At 37.8% G+C, this 17,552-nt stretch overlaps 1 protein-coding gene across 1 annotated transcript in view; it reads left to right on the top strand.

Moving 5' to 3' along the window:
• pex14 (peroxisomal biogenesis factor 14) overlaps window positions 1-17,552 on the top strand; it is a 68,154-nt gene that overhangs the window by 39,104 nt on the left and 11,498 nt on the right. Inside the window, exons 4-7 of the mRNA XM_084428887.1 lie at window positions 2,738-2,857; window positions 7,323-7,408; window positions 11,317-11,419; window positions 16,090-16,187. Coding sequence (XP_084285013.1) covers window positions 2,738-2,857; window positions 7,323-7,408; window positions 11,317-11,419; window positions 16,090-16,187 — 407 coding nt within the window. The remainder of the gene's footprint in view (window positions 1-2,737; window positions 2,858-7,322; window positions 7,409-11,316; window positions 11,420-16,089; window positions 16,188-17,552) is intronic.

The following is a 17,552-nucleotide window of genomic DNA, read 5'->3' as shown; positions in this document are numbered from 1 at the left end:
AACATTTTTTCAGGGCCATTTCAACCTCCACAGAAACTGCCCTCCTTTTAACTTTGACCTCAACCTAGAGTTTTCCACAAGAGAGGTAAAACTGGCTACATGGTCATTTTATTGAAAATGGTGGCGGTATAAATTTTGTTAATATCATTCTTGACAGTAAAGGAGAATATGGTTAAATGTAGAGAGAGATGTGTCATAAATTCTGGACGTTAACATTTTGCTGCTGTGTCCTCTTGCTATCTCAAGTGGAAACTGCCATTCAAAAACCTCCATAAACTGTTAAATAACTAGGTAATTTTCATCTGACTACATACTCTGATTGGATGAGCCACATCTGAAGTGGTTATAAAATACAGATAATTGCTTACCCGTGGCTGCACGTTCACTGTTAATGCGGCTCAAGTTTCTACATTTGTTTTACAAATATAACAGTCTGTAGTTAGTTTAAACTACAACTAGATATATTATTTCAATTTAAAAGAACTGGTTTCTATTTTAATGTTATAAATGTCATTTATTCCTGTGATGATTATTATTTCTCCAGTCTTCAGTGTCACATGATCCTTCAGAAATCATTCTAATATGCTGATTTGATGCTCAATCATGTCTTATTATTATCTTTGTTGAAAACAGTTAATACACGGATTCTTTGATGAACAGAAAGTTCAAAAGAACAACATTTATTTGAAATAGAAATATAATTGTATTTAATTAAATTGAATGCATCCTTGATGAAGAAAATTATTCATTTCTTTCAAAAAAATGTAACTGACCCAAAACATTTGAACGGTGGCATATATTGTTTAGAGGAGGAATGATTTGTTTTGATTATGAGGATGATGAAAGCCACTCAAGGCCACTTTTTGGCTTTAGCCACTTTTTTGTTCTGGACAGTAACAGTAGTAATACATCATGTTATGCCTACGGACAACAAGCCATTTTTTTTAACCTAAAATTCCCATATTCCTATAATTAAACTCTCTCACAGTCATAAATTGAAACTTTTACTGGAAAAGCATGAAACGCAGCGATAAAACCGCCTGATTAACTATGCATCCCTACCTCCGCTGCGCTCTTGTATTGTTTTGCAGTGTTAGTGTGGCTCTATGAAGTGTGACTGTGATTTCATACCCAGCAGACAGCAGACAGGGCTGAACAGGCTCAGACTCTGTTCTCTGCCAAGCTCTCAGTTCTCCCCGCTCTATTTAAGCACATGTGGCACTGGCATTTGCCACATTTATGATGTGTGTATTACAGCGCAAAAACAGCTTGCTGTCTGCTCTTTAAACAGCTCAATTTGGAGCAAAGCTCAGCCTTTTGGCTCTCTGGCAGGCAGCCGTGCCGTATGAAAGCATGTGGAATAGAGTAGCGCAATGCCCAAGGGGATATCTCCAGTAAACAGAGCAAGAGCGTGCGAGAGAGAGACTAAATACGCAATGACAGACGTGACACACTCCAGTCTACTGTGGACAAACAAAGGTCAGAGGGAGTGTGTGTGTATTGTAGGATTCAGTAGATTTATTAAATTGATATGTGTAACTTACAGTTTAATAGAAACTGGAGCCTTTTTAAACCATTGGCTCTAAATGGAGATGTTAAAGCATTTGGGTTTTATGTGCCAATTGTAGAGGAAGCCCATAATGTTTTCCCCGCTTTTATGTCTTCATTAAATGTCAACGCACAAGTACATTCAACTAACAGGCTTTTTCCGCCTCTGTCTTTCCTTTCCCAGTGTTTCTCCGGTCTCTTGTTTGCCGTCTTCCCCATCACAGCTCTGTTTAGGCCCGCATCGTGACGCTTAATCAAGACAAGACACAGACCAATGACTGCATGCAGTGTTGGAAATAAACCAGCTTTTTTTCCCACAAAAGGAAATATTAATATTAGATTTTTTTTTTTTTCTTTCCTCTCCTGTCATTTTCCATTAGAGACCTCTATGCAATTTAATCACCACTAAAATCATTAAAAAAGATCTGAAGATTAAATTATATTGGCATTTGCAAAATTATGTAATACATTTACATTACAATGAAGAAATTAAAATAATGCATTTTATCTGTCTGGGGTTCCGCTGAGCTCTACCTGGGGAAATATAGCGGCAGGAAATAGACAGGCTCTGTTCTTGAGATCTGACTGTAATGGAGTGGAGCTCAGAGCTTTGGACCTCCAGAGCCGCTCATCCGGGTCTACGTCTGCCGCTTATAGTGCTATTAACCTAGTTTAGCAAGAGTTTTAACGTTTAGATTTATTTGCAGGTTGCAAAGGACAGTCAATGACACGCTTCCATTTATATCACCACTTTTCCCTCTCCCATTACACTGTTTTTGGAGTTTTCAGGGATTTTCAGCTTGTCTTTAGGCAGATTATCTTTTGACAAGGCACTGATTCTTGAATACTGGGAGAAGAGGGGTTACAAAAGTGCTTTTTGGAGAAATCTGTTCAGAGGTTTTCCCCAATGTTTTTACCTACAAACCTTTGATTTTCTCAGTTGTTTTCCTTTGCCTATCACTCTCAATACCATCAGATACAAAATTAGTCTAATATTTATTACAAATATTTACTAGGTAGACTACTTAAAATGAGTCTAGAAATACCAAATGACTTATTTACAATGTCTGTGAATGTGACCAAAAATATATGCACACTTACCTTGTATATAAAATATATATTTTAATGTTTTTGTAAATATCTTATAGTGGTGATTTGTTTAATGTCATACCACGTTCTTTCTGTGCAGGTCTGACCGATGAGGAGGTCGATCTTGCCATCCAGCGGTCCGGTGGTGTGGATGAGCCGCTGACTGTGGCTGTTCCCGGGCCTACGCACGTCACTCACCCTGTTCCACTGGCCCCGTACAGTGAGTATAACCACAATCGCTTTTGCTAGGATAGGTGGTCTACCCTATAACCCCTCCACCTGTCCCCCTCACTGTATGTTTTCGTGGCCCATGCGCTCCTTAAATATGACACGTCTAGTCTAGTAGATTTTCTCTACCAAATGGTGCGTGACTATATTAAATGAGTCCCCCATCGAAGACATCTCCTCTGTGCTCCCATAATCCTATTTAAACCTTCGCCTGTACATCAATTCAAAACAGAATGTGTGGAATACTTTTGAATATCGTGCAGATATTTTTATTAGCGCCCAAACATAACTGTTATCTAAAGCAAATGGTTTTCAAAGGAAATGAGTGGCGGACGGCATAATTTTTGCGTAGGCACATAATTAATTCCGACACGGCCTTGCGATATGATGTCCGCGCCGTTACGACAATCTGTGGTTGGTTGGCCTGCCGAGGGCCTTTCTGCAGCCTCTATCTTTATTACCTCTGCGGGTTATGAGCTCCAGGCCGGCCGCTGATTTACCAATCCTGAATGAAGTTCGCATAATGCTTAACCTGTATGACAATGATTCCAGATGTATTCCACCCTCATTTATTGCCACCCTGTCCTTGACTCCCCGCCATCTCATGTTTTGTAATGAAAGCGATGTTGATGGGATGGCCATGTAGTTAGGCTTCAGCCCCACTAGAGTGGGGGGTTTTATATCAAAACGGCTATGAGAGAATGGCATAATGAGGGGAGAGTGAGGAGATCTTCGCGGGGGTCAGGTTGGAAAGAGGGGGTCCCTCTCTTTGATGTCCTTGTTATGGGGACGATGCGTTGGGACCTGCATCCATCTCTGTCGGAGTAATGGATACTCTGATCTCTATTTTCAAGCGGCAGAAGGACAGTAGGGCCTTTTCTGAACCCAATAAATTTGAACGGAGATTGGAAAAAAGGGGAATGGAGGCCATGCTCACACCTTAAGTGACCAAATAAAAAGCAGGAGTGGAAAGTGGAGGTGGAGGTGTTACCGATGTGGAAGAAGGAGTCCCGTGTGGATCTCGAGTTGAAGTAGGAGATCGGTCAGATCGGTCAGGGTCTAAGCTCAAGGCCTTGCCCAAACTGTCATCATGTGTTTCCTGCACGCCATGCTCTCGCAAGGACACTTAGTTAATGTGGTGTTTACCATTGATACAAAAAGTGATGTTGACAGAAGTCCTTAAAATGGAAGCTTTAGTCAGTTGCAGGTTGGCTGATGTTTTGATGTGCTTGCAGACGTAGAATGTCACTGAGCTTCAGTCTTCAGGCAGATTTTATCTTCAAGGCACTGTTTCTTGAGTATTGGGAGAAGAGAGGTTACAAAAGTGCAAAAATGTTTAAGCACCAGAAAATTATTTTGAAGCAATCTGAGGTTTTCACCAACGTTTTACCTACAATTATAACATTTTCTCACAAATTAAGCATTTACCTGCTTATCATTCAATATGAATTAACAGCGTCAGATACTAAAGTAATGTCAAATATTTATTACAAATATTTGCTAGCTAGATTACTTAAAGGGATAGTTCACCCAAAAAGGAAAATTCTGTCATTATTTACTCACCTTCATGTCATCCCAAACCGTAAGACTTTCATTCATCTTCAGAACACAAATGAAGATATTTGAATGAAATCTGAGAGATTTCTGTCCCTCCATTGAGAGTCTAGCAACCACCACTTTTACACTTCAAAAGTTCATAAAGAGATTGTAAAAGTAATCCATATGAATTGAACGGTTTATTCAAAATTTTCTGAAGAGACATGATCTCTTTAAATGATGAACAGATTGAGCTTTTATTCACATATAAACATTCATCAATGCACACGTCAGTTATGATAAACGCAAAGCAATGAGGTTCATTCTTGTGTTTTACGCAGCACGTTTGAGCTTCCGCGGGAGGTTTGTTGCAGGTATGGTTCAGCTTCTGTTTATGTTCGGCTGATCAATGATCTCTTCAGAAAATTTGGACTAAACTGCCTGATTCATATGGATCCGTTTTATGATCTCTTTATGAACTTTTTGAAGTGTCAAAGTGGTAGTTACATGAACTGTCAATGGAGGGAAAGAAATCTCTCAGATTTCATTACAAAAAAAATCTTAATTTGTGTTCCAAAGATGAATGAAAGGGGAACTTATGGGTTTGGAAATACATGAGGGTGAGTAAATAATGACATAATTTTTGAGTTAACTAACCCTTTAAATGATAATATATGAAACATATAAGGAGATATGTATTTCATATTATATACATATTAAATACATATATTTATATATATATATAAAATATGAAATACATACATATGTACTTAAATCATGGTTTCAGGAGTAGTAAGTGATCATTAAAACCATTTTAATTAAAAGGGGGGAAAAAAGCTCAAGAATCAGGGCCAGATTTTATTTATGGTGTCCCTAACAGACCTCTCATATAATTAATCAGATAAAAACTGCCTGTTTAGTTATGCTATCTCTGTTTAGCAAAAAATGAAAAAGTACTATTGCTTTGCTAGTCTATTAGCGAGCCTGTCTATTTGTATTCAGTAGAGCAGATTTAAACAAATTACAGTAACACACCTGTTCCGCAGACCTCGCTATGTTACAAAATGGAGCATTTTGTATCTGACATGTTGACCTGCCAGAGCCAGGCTTGCTTTAATTACTTCTCTGTTTGGTGTGCCGTTAAACATTTGCATGATAATTTCTCCCTCCTTTCTGTTGGCTGAGCCTTGCCAGATTGCCTCAGCGTGAATTGAAACTGCTGCTCTTGCTTTCACAAGCTGGTTAAAATGTAACTTAAAGCTGAAGTTTCATTTTATGTCATTTTATGTTACAACACTCTCTCATATCCAACATTAATATGCCAGCTATATGTAAGCCATTGGTAAGTGGATTCTCTGAAAAGACGCTTTTAAAACTCCGCTTGTTTGTTTGAGGTTCCCGACCAGCGCGACACGGCAGCATTGGCTCAACCAATGATGTGAGTTTGGGGCGGGGCTATGGTTTTGCCTGACTAATGACTCTTGAGTTTTTCCTCTAATGCCTGATTGTTAATTTTCTGACACCTGGATGGTTTGACCATTGATTTTTCATATGGTTTATCATCAGAATGTTGACTTGTATACATAACTTCAATCTTATAGCTGTTAGCAGGATATCTGTCTGATCTCACTTTAAAAGAAGAGCGTTTTCAGAGCATGTTCTTTGTTTTGAATCTGCACTGAACTGTTTTTTCTGAGTTTTTCACTTTCTGTCAGGTCAACTGTCTCTCTCAGAAAATGAGGGTGAGGGGTGAGGAGGGACCCTTTGATGTGGGCTTTCATTTCCTGATAGTCCCTGATAATACTGCGCTTATGTGACATTCACACCTCATCTCACCGCTTGTGAGCACTTGTGTGAGGTTTCAGCAGAAACCGTGCGAGTGATCTTTTAAATGATTCTCATTTCCATTTCTTTAAGATCACAATTACACTTAACAGAGTGATTTTTCCCCTCAAATATTGTATGTGGGAGTTTCCGTTAAGCTCAGTCATAGCTTATGAAATTGCTCATTTTCTGTTTTACAGTAATGTGGTACTTAATCTAGATGTTCAGATGTAGTTTACGACGTGTAATCAGAATCCCCCCCCCCCCCCCCCCCCTCCTTCTAGGAACAAGAGCTCCAATTCATATAGACCTGTATAAACTATAAAACTTAGTCCAGTGTTGACACCTTTTTACAGTAGTTTGACGCAAATGATAAAGCTGTAAGCCAAGGGGTAGAAGTACAGTCAGCAGTTTCTTTTTCTTTTCTTTTTTTGTGGAGATTATTTGTTATAAAATATATTTAATTTAAATATTTAACATTTTAAATAAAATATTTAATATAAATATTTTAAAAAATATATATTTTTTTGCTGTATTATTCATTCTGCACATGGATAAAAAAATTTTAACCATAATTTTGACCAAACACTAAGTTGCAGAACATGAGATTCTAAATATTTAGCTAAAATATCGGTAAAGTTTGCTTTCCCGCATGCTTTTTACTAAAACACAAGCAAGAATCATATTTACAAATTTTCACATACATGTATTTTTACTAAAGCTTTTTAGTATATGAAAAAATATGAGGGGTGTTCTGTGAATGACTATATTCTGTTCTATTACTATATTATTTATATTATTATTATTATTATTATAAAATGGATACTTTATTCTGATTCACAGAAATGGTCTGAGTAACCAGTGCCATCTTAAGCAAAAAACAAACAAAAAATGTACACGAATGATTTTACAAATAAGATTTTCTCAGAAAGCCCTGTGTTGCAGGATGAAGCCATTGAATACACTGTATTTCTGTACATCACAGTTTTGCTTCTTTCATGTCAAATTAAATATGGCATCTACCAGAAGGTCCACCACAGCTTTTCCCAGCGTTTGGCTAATAGATGGGCTTGTTGTATTTGTGTGTGTCCCTGCAGGTCCCTCAGGTTACAGATGGAGAGACTACAGCGCCATGGCTGTCATCATGGCAGGAATGGCCTTTGGCTTCTATCATCTCTACCGGGTATGTGTAAGAGCCACCAATAGCAATTTTTTTTTAAATGTATACATTTTTCTGAGAACTAAAGCTTTTCCCAGCATTTCTGCTTTTGTGTGAGTTTATTTACATTGAGTAAATCATTGTAGTTACAGTCAATCTGTCCAACATCATCAGAATGAGCTCATCTCAACCCCTAGATCTTTTCTTTGTTTTCCCTTTCGGAAAAACCCGACGGCAGTGCTGCTTTCCACACGATTTTGTACGTGGGCGCGGATGGGTGCGTGGGCCCTCAGGCCCCGTCGAGTAAGAGATAGACCCCGTTTCTTGGTAAACCCACACTACCCACAGGGGCATTTGGACTCCATTACTGTGTTTAATAAGACAACGAAAATAGAGCAGTGGGCTTTAAGAGAGCATTTGCAATGACATCGAATGGAACTCCCATGATGTCATGATTAGGAACTCATGTTTAGCTTCCTAAGCTTCCGTCTGCACTCAGCCACTTCAGTCAGTCAGTTCCTCTGCAGCTCTCAGCACACGCGGGTTTACGAAACCAGTCTCCATCTCCAGTAGCCCACCTGACTGCTGTTATTTTAACACAAAAAGTCACATTTTCCTTTAACAAGAGTGTGTTTTACAATCTGAAACTGTAGCTTGTTCAATACTCAAAATGATCTTTTGAGAATTCGACATCAACTCTCGTTTTTATCAACTTTCATTTTTACTCATTCCCATTTCTGGTGCTTGCTCAGGAAAGTCATTACTGTTACTATTGTCGTTTCATTGTTACTATTATTATTTGAGCAAATCCCCAACCCTAGTTATAGAACCAAATAAATATGAATGAACATCAGAGAATGAACAACATGAAAGAAACGGTATCACTTATCAATATCCCTATCAAGTCTCATGTAATCGCTCAATCTGTGTTTCAACTGCGGAAAGACATCAATAAAACAGCTTGTTAAATTTTACCTCAGAAAAGGCATTCAATAAACAAACTCGATAGTTGGCTAGAAAAATTTACTCTAGACAGGAGCAATGTACTATATTCATATTTTCCTCTTATTAAAGTTATAATTTCAGCAAATAAAAAACTACATTAAATGCAACTGGGTTCCCTGTATAGTTTACAGCATTAGTTGAGAGATTTTTTTCCTTGAGAAAAATTAACATGTACCGTATCTGATATCTTAATGAATCGATATTCAGTCAAATGGAGTCTATATCAGAATTTGATTGCAAATCGTAAGCTTATGTATAGAAATTGCCCAAGCCCTGCCCTAAAAAAAGCACAGTACCAGTCATTGTAACAAATGGACTTCTGAAATGGACAGAAACCTAAAGCTCTACCTGATCTGTTCATTTGGCTCGAAGTTCATTAAAACAACATTTTCCTTGTTTTATTTATTAGTTAGAATAGGACAATATTTCATGATAACCCAGTATTTTAACCCAGTATTAATTGATCAAAGCCTATTGATTAATCTCTGAAATAATGTACGATTTGTTGATTTATAATCGTGAATAATCTTTTTTCAAAATAATCGTTTGTTGCAGCCCTACTGAAGACTGGAGTAATTCTGAAAAGTCAGCTTTGGAATCACTGGAATAAATTACATTTTAAAATATATTTAAAAAAAAAGATTTTTTGATCAAATAAATGTAGTCTGGGTGAACTTAAGAGATTTATTTCTTTCAACAACAACAACAAAAATCTTACCAACTCCAAACTCCTGAATGGTAGTGTATTGCCCATAAACCATGAGCAATTTGAGCAAATTCACAAAAAGAATGGATTTAAGATATTTACTTGGCAGACAATAAAATGTGCAAAAAACAGACATGATTAGAGATGACAATATAATAGAGACTTTTGTGTGGGCTCTTTTGACTTAGACCTAGAGATGTTCTAGGAAATAAGAAAAACGCTCTGAACACGTGTAGTGATGCAATAGCAACCGTTCACAGCATTGTGAAATTGACTTTTGTGCAGGCAAGCACCACTCATAATTTCTTTAGAAAATGCTAAAAAAATGCATTTCTGTTCTCTGTAACTCTCTTTTCCACTCCTTTCTCATTTTCGTTCTGTCTCATGCTCTCTCTCTCACACACACACACACACACACACACACACACAGAGTTTGTGATTCTCCAGTCCCCCGTGTGGGTCTCTGCTGTTGAGAGGATCTGTGCCCGTGGCTGGAGGTGCAGTTCCCTGGTGTGAGAGCTCTCACTGCTGTCATGTCAGAGGAACAGCTCACCGGTGCCACCATATGCCCTGTCCTCCACCTCCACTTTATTTATGCTATAGAGCACATTGTAAACAGCTCTCACAGCAGCTCTCTTATTAACTACCCTGGTGTTGACACTCATTCTGATTTTTTCAACTTAAAAGTGTTTATTACTTATGCCGGTGTCAACAACGGTTGCGCCGCTGTGAAAACCTGTTAAGGCCAACTGTTTTCCAGACGGAGAGTCTGCACACGCACATTACGCTTTACAGCACCCAGCTATTCACCAAATGCCATTTTAATCTCCCCGTCTATGTGCTGTTTATTTGTCGAGGGAAACAAATCGACGTGCGCTTTTGTAAATATAACAGCATTGGCGTGAGAGTCGGGCGGCAGCTAGTGGAAGCGCCAGCCGTCTGACCTTTGCTTCTTATTCTCAGTGTTTGGAGATGTTGTTCTACAAGGCTTAAACTCTGACAAGCAATTGTCCTCAGAAGGTGACATGTTCAAATGGAGAAGCCAGCCTGTGGGCTAAAAGACTTAATGATGTTGAACCCAGAGTCATGCCCCGATGCTTAATTCTTGGCCTCAGTGTCAGCCATTGAGGCAAATTACTCTGGATGAAGTGAGAAAACCACAAGACTTTTGAGAGGGATTAAAAAAACAAAAGGTCCTGTTTTTTTCAGCATGAATGCAGGCCTATTAATCATAATTCATATAATGATGTTTTATCTGCCGTTGCCAAACACAATACTGAACCTGATACTGTGAAATCAAGCACAAACACTAGTATTGATTTTTTTTTTCTCTCATTTCTTTTATTTCGGTTTGTTTGATATATTGTGCTGATGTACTAGAATCTATAGTAAAACATAGTAAAGCATAGTCTTCATGTATACGCTATTAAATATAGCTTTATTAAGTCTGATTCATAATTACTTCATTCAGTAAAAAAAAAAGATTTACAATAGCCATTTGATTCCCTGCTTGTCGTTTTAGGCCTTCTTTTTAGGGGAATGTTTATTATAAGGCTGCTGTTCATCACAGTGCATTCTAGTATTTCTAAAATTTGTAGTTGTATTTTATGTAAATTTTATGTGCTCAAGAGATTGTCACCTACTTGTGATCATTTAAAACCCCTCTTTGTTATTGTGGCAGAAAAAAATATTGAATATATTAAAGTTTGGGGTCACTATACATTTTTTGATAAGGATGCATTCAACTGATCAAATAAAATGACAGTAAGACATGTATAATGTTACAAAACATTTCTATTTTAAATAAATACTGTTATTTTTTGTTTAACTTTCTTATCAAAAAATGTATCATGGTTTTCACAAAAATATTAAGCAGCACAACTGTGACACTGAAGACTGGAGTAATGGCTGCTAAAAATTCAGCTTTGCCATCTCAGGAATAAATTACATTTTTAAAATATATTAAAATACAAAATGTTTACTTTAAATTGTAATAATCTTTCACAATATTTTGATAGTAAAGCTTATAGAGCTCTTTAAAAAAATCCATGAGCATAAGAAGCCTTCAGTGAGGGTTAAGTTTTGGTTTGACTATGCTAACGCTAATAGATTAGCCCTTTGTCTATTTGTTGAGTTGGCAACAGAGCATGTCCTGGTCCGCAGGCCTGTTTTCCCTGTTCCTGAGTGGAATTCTAATAGCGTGCCGTGTTTTTAATTGCAGAAATACATCCTTCCCCTCATTATGGGCAGCAAAGAGGACAAGAAGCATCTGCAGCGGATCGAGAGCAACATCGCGGATATGAGTGGCACGCTGACACAGACAGGTGAAGATTAATATCTTCATCACTTTTTCCTCCTTAACATTTTCCTTCATTTATCTGTCGCCAAAATCTGCTCACATTTTACAAATGACGGTCCTGTCATTTTGCTTTAATTTGAAATTGCTTGTTTACTGTCAGCTCAGCTTCAATTAATTACGTTTCGCTGAAAAGCTCTTAACCTCAGAATATTAATGAGGGGAAGAGGAATGACAGCGTTTCTTTTTTTTTTTTCTTTTTTTTTTTGCCTTCTTAACTGCGTGGCAAGAAAGTTCATTTTAATTTTCGGCGTGGTGGTGTGGCTCCCCGGTTGGGCCCGGAGTGCGCTGGTGATTAAGTGTGCGCTGACAGGTGCGTCTCCCGCCTTGGACAGGTGAGGAATCTCAGCTAGGCTGTCAAGAGAGGGATGCCTCTCCTCCTCTCTCCTCCCCCTCTCTTTACCCACTACGCAGCCGGTGTAATTAAACATCCCGGCAACCATGAAAGCGGGACACTTCCCGAAGAAACTTTGTCTCGTTAGTGCCGCAGTCAACTTGCAGCTGGGTGGCTCCTTCTGTGTAAACGACAATTTACTTTTGCAACATTTTTTTTTTTAAAGAAAGGCAGGACAACTTATGCAGTTTTTTTTATTACAGTTTTTGCAAGGCAGTGCTTATTCATTAAACATTCTGGTTAGGATTTTTACACTTCTGCTTTACATGAAACTTAAATGATCTTTTTGTATATAATTTCAGCCTCATGAGAGTTTTGTTTTGTATTTCTGTTAAAATCTATTTGCGTTATGTAAAGTTTTAAAGTTAAAATTAAGATTAAAGATTAGAAGTGATTAAAGTGAGTGGATATAGAATATTCGCTATTCGAATCTAACAGACAGTGATGCAATTACAATATTTGCATGCTGTCTTTTTTTCCTTACGTCTATTTGCATATTGGATGAATGGCCCTGTCTCCCTTGCATATATTTAACCATTAAAAATAGGTATGCTCTGGGAAATTAAATTCTGGCTGATACTGAGAAACCCATAATTCTTGATAACTGATACATCCGATATTAAAATCATTTATTATTTTGTATGAATAGATTAAATTAATTATTTTTTTATATGCTACAAGTTTTGGCTTCACAACATTATAATGTACAGTATGAAAAATGTGGAGATTTGTAAAATTTACATTTAACAGTGTTTAAATGATTAGTGTTTTTGAAGGTATATATATATATATTTTTTAAAACCTTTTTTAAAAAGAAAAAAGGAAAGCCTGGTGAATATTCAGATGTCAAAATGACCTTTGTACTAATATAATGCTCACCAGATTAGTACAAAGGCAATTTTGACATCTGAATATTCACCAGGCTTTCCTTTTTTCTTCTTTTTTTCTTTTTAAAAAAGGTTGAAGCTCTTTAATTCAAGGTTTCACACATCCTAAAAACAAACTTTATTTAGTTCTACAAATAAATGTTTCTTGCACCACTGTTCAGCGTCATTTTTACATATAATTACGTATTTTATTTTCAGTTGTAAGCTTTCAGTTTGAATTGCGTGTAATGAGTTAAAGGGCTTAGTACTAAACAGACTTCTGCTAGGAAATCTTCTTCTTCCCAGTCTAGCTGAATACCATGAAAACATTTGAATTTTTTTTTAAATTGTAGATATGTTACAGTCTGTGAATGTGAAACAGTACATGCAAAGCAGGCACTCTTAACTTGTAATAGACAACAGACTTGTTGTTGTTTATAAAAGACTTATTTATCCATATTAATATTTGCATTATAAAACCATGTAAATAATCTAGTTCTATACATGGACTTCTGATCTCAATGTAGCTTTCTGTTATGCATATAGTTTTGTTTTCATTATCCAGGAGATCAATATAAGCAAATTTGGGGCATATAGGATAAAGGGCGAGTGATTTTGGTTGGTTGCGTCTCTGCATTATGTTTTCCGTTGCCTAGCTTTTTAGTTTGGGGAGGGTTACCAAAAGGCCAGTCGATTGTGAGCCATTGCGTGCAAGCTTGATGTGGGTTTCTTTATCTGATTATCAAATGAGCCTCTTCATTGCCATTTTGGTTCATATATGCAAAAAAAGCCTCCTTTGTGTTACGCTGCCTGTCTAACCCTCGTTTTGTTTGGTTTTAAACAGGATTCCTGTTTTGTTTAGCGTCACATTCAGATGATAAGAGTATTTATATTGTTCCGGGCTGAAGCTGCTTTTCATATTACCTTTGTGAAACACTTGTTCCTGACCATCTTTTTTCTCTCTCTCTCTCTCTCTCTCTCTCTCCCTCCTTCCCTCCGCAACTCTCTGGTTTTCTCCTGGAAGAGCCGTACCTACCCCCAGTCACTCAGTCAGTCACGCCGCTGATCTAATTTGCTGTGGCTGCAGTAGCCAAGTTGCTATTGTAGTTAATGACTGTTTCAGTTAACAGTTTGGGAGAGGGTTGCAATTACGGAGTGAGTTTCCCTCACTTCTCACAACGTGAGTAATAGCAAGTGACTGCCGCTCTTGCCAATTGCCCGCACTCCTTTGTTAAAGTTTGTGTATTTCTTTAGTGCCAAGTGCGCCGGAGTGATGTATTCCTTTGAATGTGGCTCCATTACTCTTGCAGCCTTTGATTGTAAGCCTTGACTCCCATTATGATTTCCCAACAACTTTCCACACGCAATTAATGAACAGGTCTTGGAAGCACTTTGTCGCACACACTCACCCTCTTGCTGGCTGTAATGGAATTGTACTAGCTGCTTGGTCTCTTTGTCTGCGGATAGCATATTGGTGACCAGCTGGCCAATAAAGCCTTAGACAGGCCCGGACATATGCAGTGTACATTATATTGAGGTATTTACTGAATAATTTACGCTGTACACACTGTCTGCCTCCTTGTAGCAGCTGCGAAGCCACTTGCAGGATCTCAAATTCGCCCAATTGTTTTCTCCAAAGAGAACGTTTGTGGAAACCCGAGCCACACTAAATGGAGGCATTATTCCTTGTGTTTTGAGTATGAAGCGAGTGTTTGGTGGGTTTAGAGGTCTAGTGCAGTTGCTGCTCATTCTCAGTGTAATATTGCAGGATTTGCTGGGGTTGACGTAGGCTGTAGTGGCAGTCCTGCTTGAAACAGATTTTTACTTTAGACCTTCTTCTAGCTATTTTATTCAAAGGATAGTACAAAGATAACTGAAAATTATGGGTAGAAAAGGATTAAAAGAAGGTTGTGAGATGTTGCAAGCTGTATTCAAACCTGCATGACCCATTTGAGCATCATGGCTTAATGTACAGTAACTTCTAACCATGTGCTAGGAATATTTGAAATCGTAAGGGTGACTTTCAGTAAATGTGATTTTTAACGAGTCCATGATCACATATAAACCCAGATCTATAATTATAAGTAAATCTTTTTTTTTTTTAAAGGGCTAGATCACCCAAGAATAAAAATTAATCCATCATGTATTAGTTCTAAATCCCATATGGTTTACTGATGTATGAATTCATCTGTACTGTAGCCATATGATTGGTTTGTCTGGGGACTGAAATTTAAGTTATTGATAATTACATTTCTGAAAATCTTCCCCTCTGTCATTGCTTTCAAATTATTCACACACATAAAAAAATTTGTGCCATCTGGACCAAGCAACCAGGTTTGTATGTGGATTCTGCAAAATATCTCATTTTGTGATCCACAGAAAACTCGTTTGGAACAACATTAGGTTGAGTAAATCTTTTTTTTAAATATATGTTTTTGAAGACATGTTAACAAATTGGATTTCAGATCTCTTGTTAATACTAATATAGTCATCTGAGTTAGTACAATCATTATTATTCAAAACTGTTCAGCGTCTCTTATTGTGTAAGTAGTCACCTAATGAGACAGACAAAGGCTGTGAGAGAAAGAAACATGTAACAGCTCTTAAGCAGAAAGTGGAAAGGCTGTTTCTATGAAAGGAGAGCCCTGGAACTGTGCGCCGGAGAGCCAACAGTCGGCAGCTAATAATATCTGCTGATGTTAATCCAATTAGAGTTGATTTAACACTTTACAGAGCATGATTTATAGAGGCGTTTATTGGTTTTCTGTAACATAATCAGTTTGGAAACTTAATGCATTGTTTGGGAATGCATGTGTGACTGGAAACAGGGGGAGAGCAACTTGTGCTCTGGGTTATTTGAAATGATACCCCCATTAATAACACCAACTCTGGCCCTGCTAGGGCTGTTTTTCTTGGGCTTTCTCTAATCCTCAGGACCAGCACAATCTGACAATAATTCAATCTTCAGAGAGGGAGGAAAATGAGCTGTATTTAGTAAGATTAGTGAGGACAGTAGTGTCTAGCCCTGCTGCCTCCCAAGTGAGCGGCTTTTTTTCTCCATCTTGTTGATTGTTTGGAGAGTTTGATAGAGCCAGCGTTTCAAACCCATGCTAATGGAGGTTAAGAGACCCTGATTTGATATAAGAGCAGACGTAGGTGATTAATCTTGTACAAATAGAGGTGTCTAATATTACTGATTGAGCTGAAGGCTAAATCAAAGAGAAAACCACTGTGTGTTTATCGTCAGTAATGGTTTCAAACAAACGGATATGTCGGTTTGCACTGGATCTCGACTAAAGCGGTCGTTTGCTTGCGTGTGAAGTTCTGGTAAATGTTTTGGGTGTAGACTTACCTTCATTTGTGTGTTTTTGGATGCAGTCACCCAGTTGCAGACGACCCTGGCTTCAGTGCAGGAGCTGCTGGTCCAGCAACAGAAGAAAATACAGGAGCTGACACAAGAGTTGGCCAACTCCCAGGTAATCACACACACACTTGCTACTGTGATAGACAGAGAACCTTTATGTCATCAATAACTCTTTAAATGCCGTTTCAAACCCATGTGACTTTATTTCCTCCATGGACCACAAAAAAAAGATATATTGCAGAGTCCAGTATACGTTTTTTTGATGTTAGAGAGCTCCAAAACGGCCAGAAACCACCATAAAAGTAGTCCATATGACTACCTAGCTCTTATGAAGTTATATGATAGTTATATGTGAATAACAGCGGAATTTAAGTTGTTATTCAGTGATAATCTTCCCCTTCACCACAGAAAGATATGAATAAAAATGATTGTCGAGTTCACGCGCGTGATCATAGGTAACTAAACCTATGCGCGTGAACTCGACAATCGATTACTATGGACTTCGACTGAAAACAGGATGTAAATACAGGTATGTGCGCTGGCTGAAATAACATCATTTTTATTCATATCTTTCACATCTACTGCAGTCAGATTCACCCGTGTTCACTCTGAAGGAATCACTCACATTGGCTGTGCACTTGTAATGACACATCAAGGATGTTAAGAGGCTAAAAGCAGGTTTAAAACTTGCCCCATTGAAGTCAACAGGGTGCAAATTTTAAAAAGAGGATAACACGGTGTAGGCAACACCGATTTTTGTCGTTGTTCTCTGTATTGACAGCACTCCAAATTTACAAAAAAATGAGTTAAATGTTAAAATTGACCGGAGTTCTCCTTTAAAGCTTTTTTAAAAAAGCTGTAGCAAGACGCATTGCATCAGGTTTGACTTGAACTTGTGAAAAGAACAAGACATCATTGATGTCAAACCCGGTGTGCTCATTTTTGAATTAAACGTGCAATAGTGCCAATGGGATTTAAGAGCTGCAACAGAGGGCAAAATAGTCAGCCAAAAAACAAAACAAAAATCATACAATCAGAACATTCCTCGAGTTTTTGACATTCTTGTTATTACAGACCAAACCATGTCTGAGAGAATGAGATATACATATCCTCCATGGTGCATGGGTCAATGGTAGCCAACAACATGTTCCTGTCTGTGTTTTTTGTTGCATAGTCATCATCAGAGAACAAAATTCCATGTGCGTCATATAAGTTCTATCATACTGCTTAATCGGATCATTGTCTGAAATAACTTTGCAACAAGAGAGCGCAGCTAACCCGTGTAAAGGAAGTATTAAAAAAATCTAAAACAGTTGCATTCCTCCCCAGTTTTGTGATTTCTCCCAGATATAATATGAATGATTGTAGAAACTTGTTTTGTTGATCTGCTGTGTTTATATAAAGACGTCAGCGTGCGTTTTCATTGCGGCGTTCAGTTTCATGGGCGCAGCCTCTATAAAACAAGGCCACTTCAAGT

This window comes from Rutilus rutilus (assembly GCF_951802725.1).
Source record: "Rutilus rutilus genome assembly, chromosome: 13".
NCBI lineage: Eukaryota > Metazoa > Chordata > Actinopteri > Cypriniformes > Leuciscidae > Rutilus > Rutilus rutilus.
The sequence above is the reverse complement of the archived record's forward strand: the minus strand, read 5'-3'. Positions and strand labels throughout refer to the sequence as shown.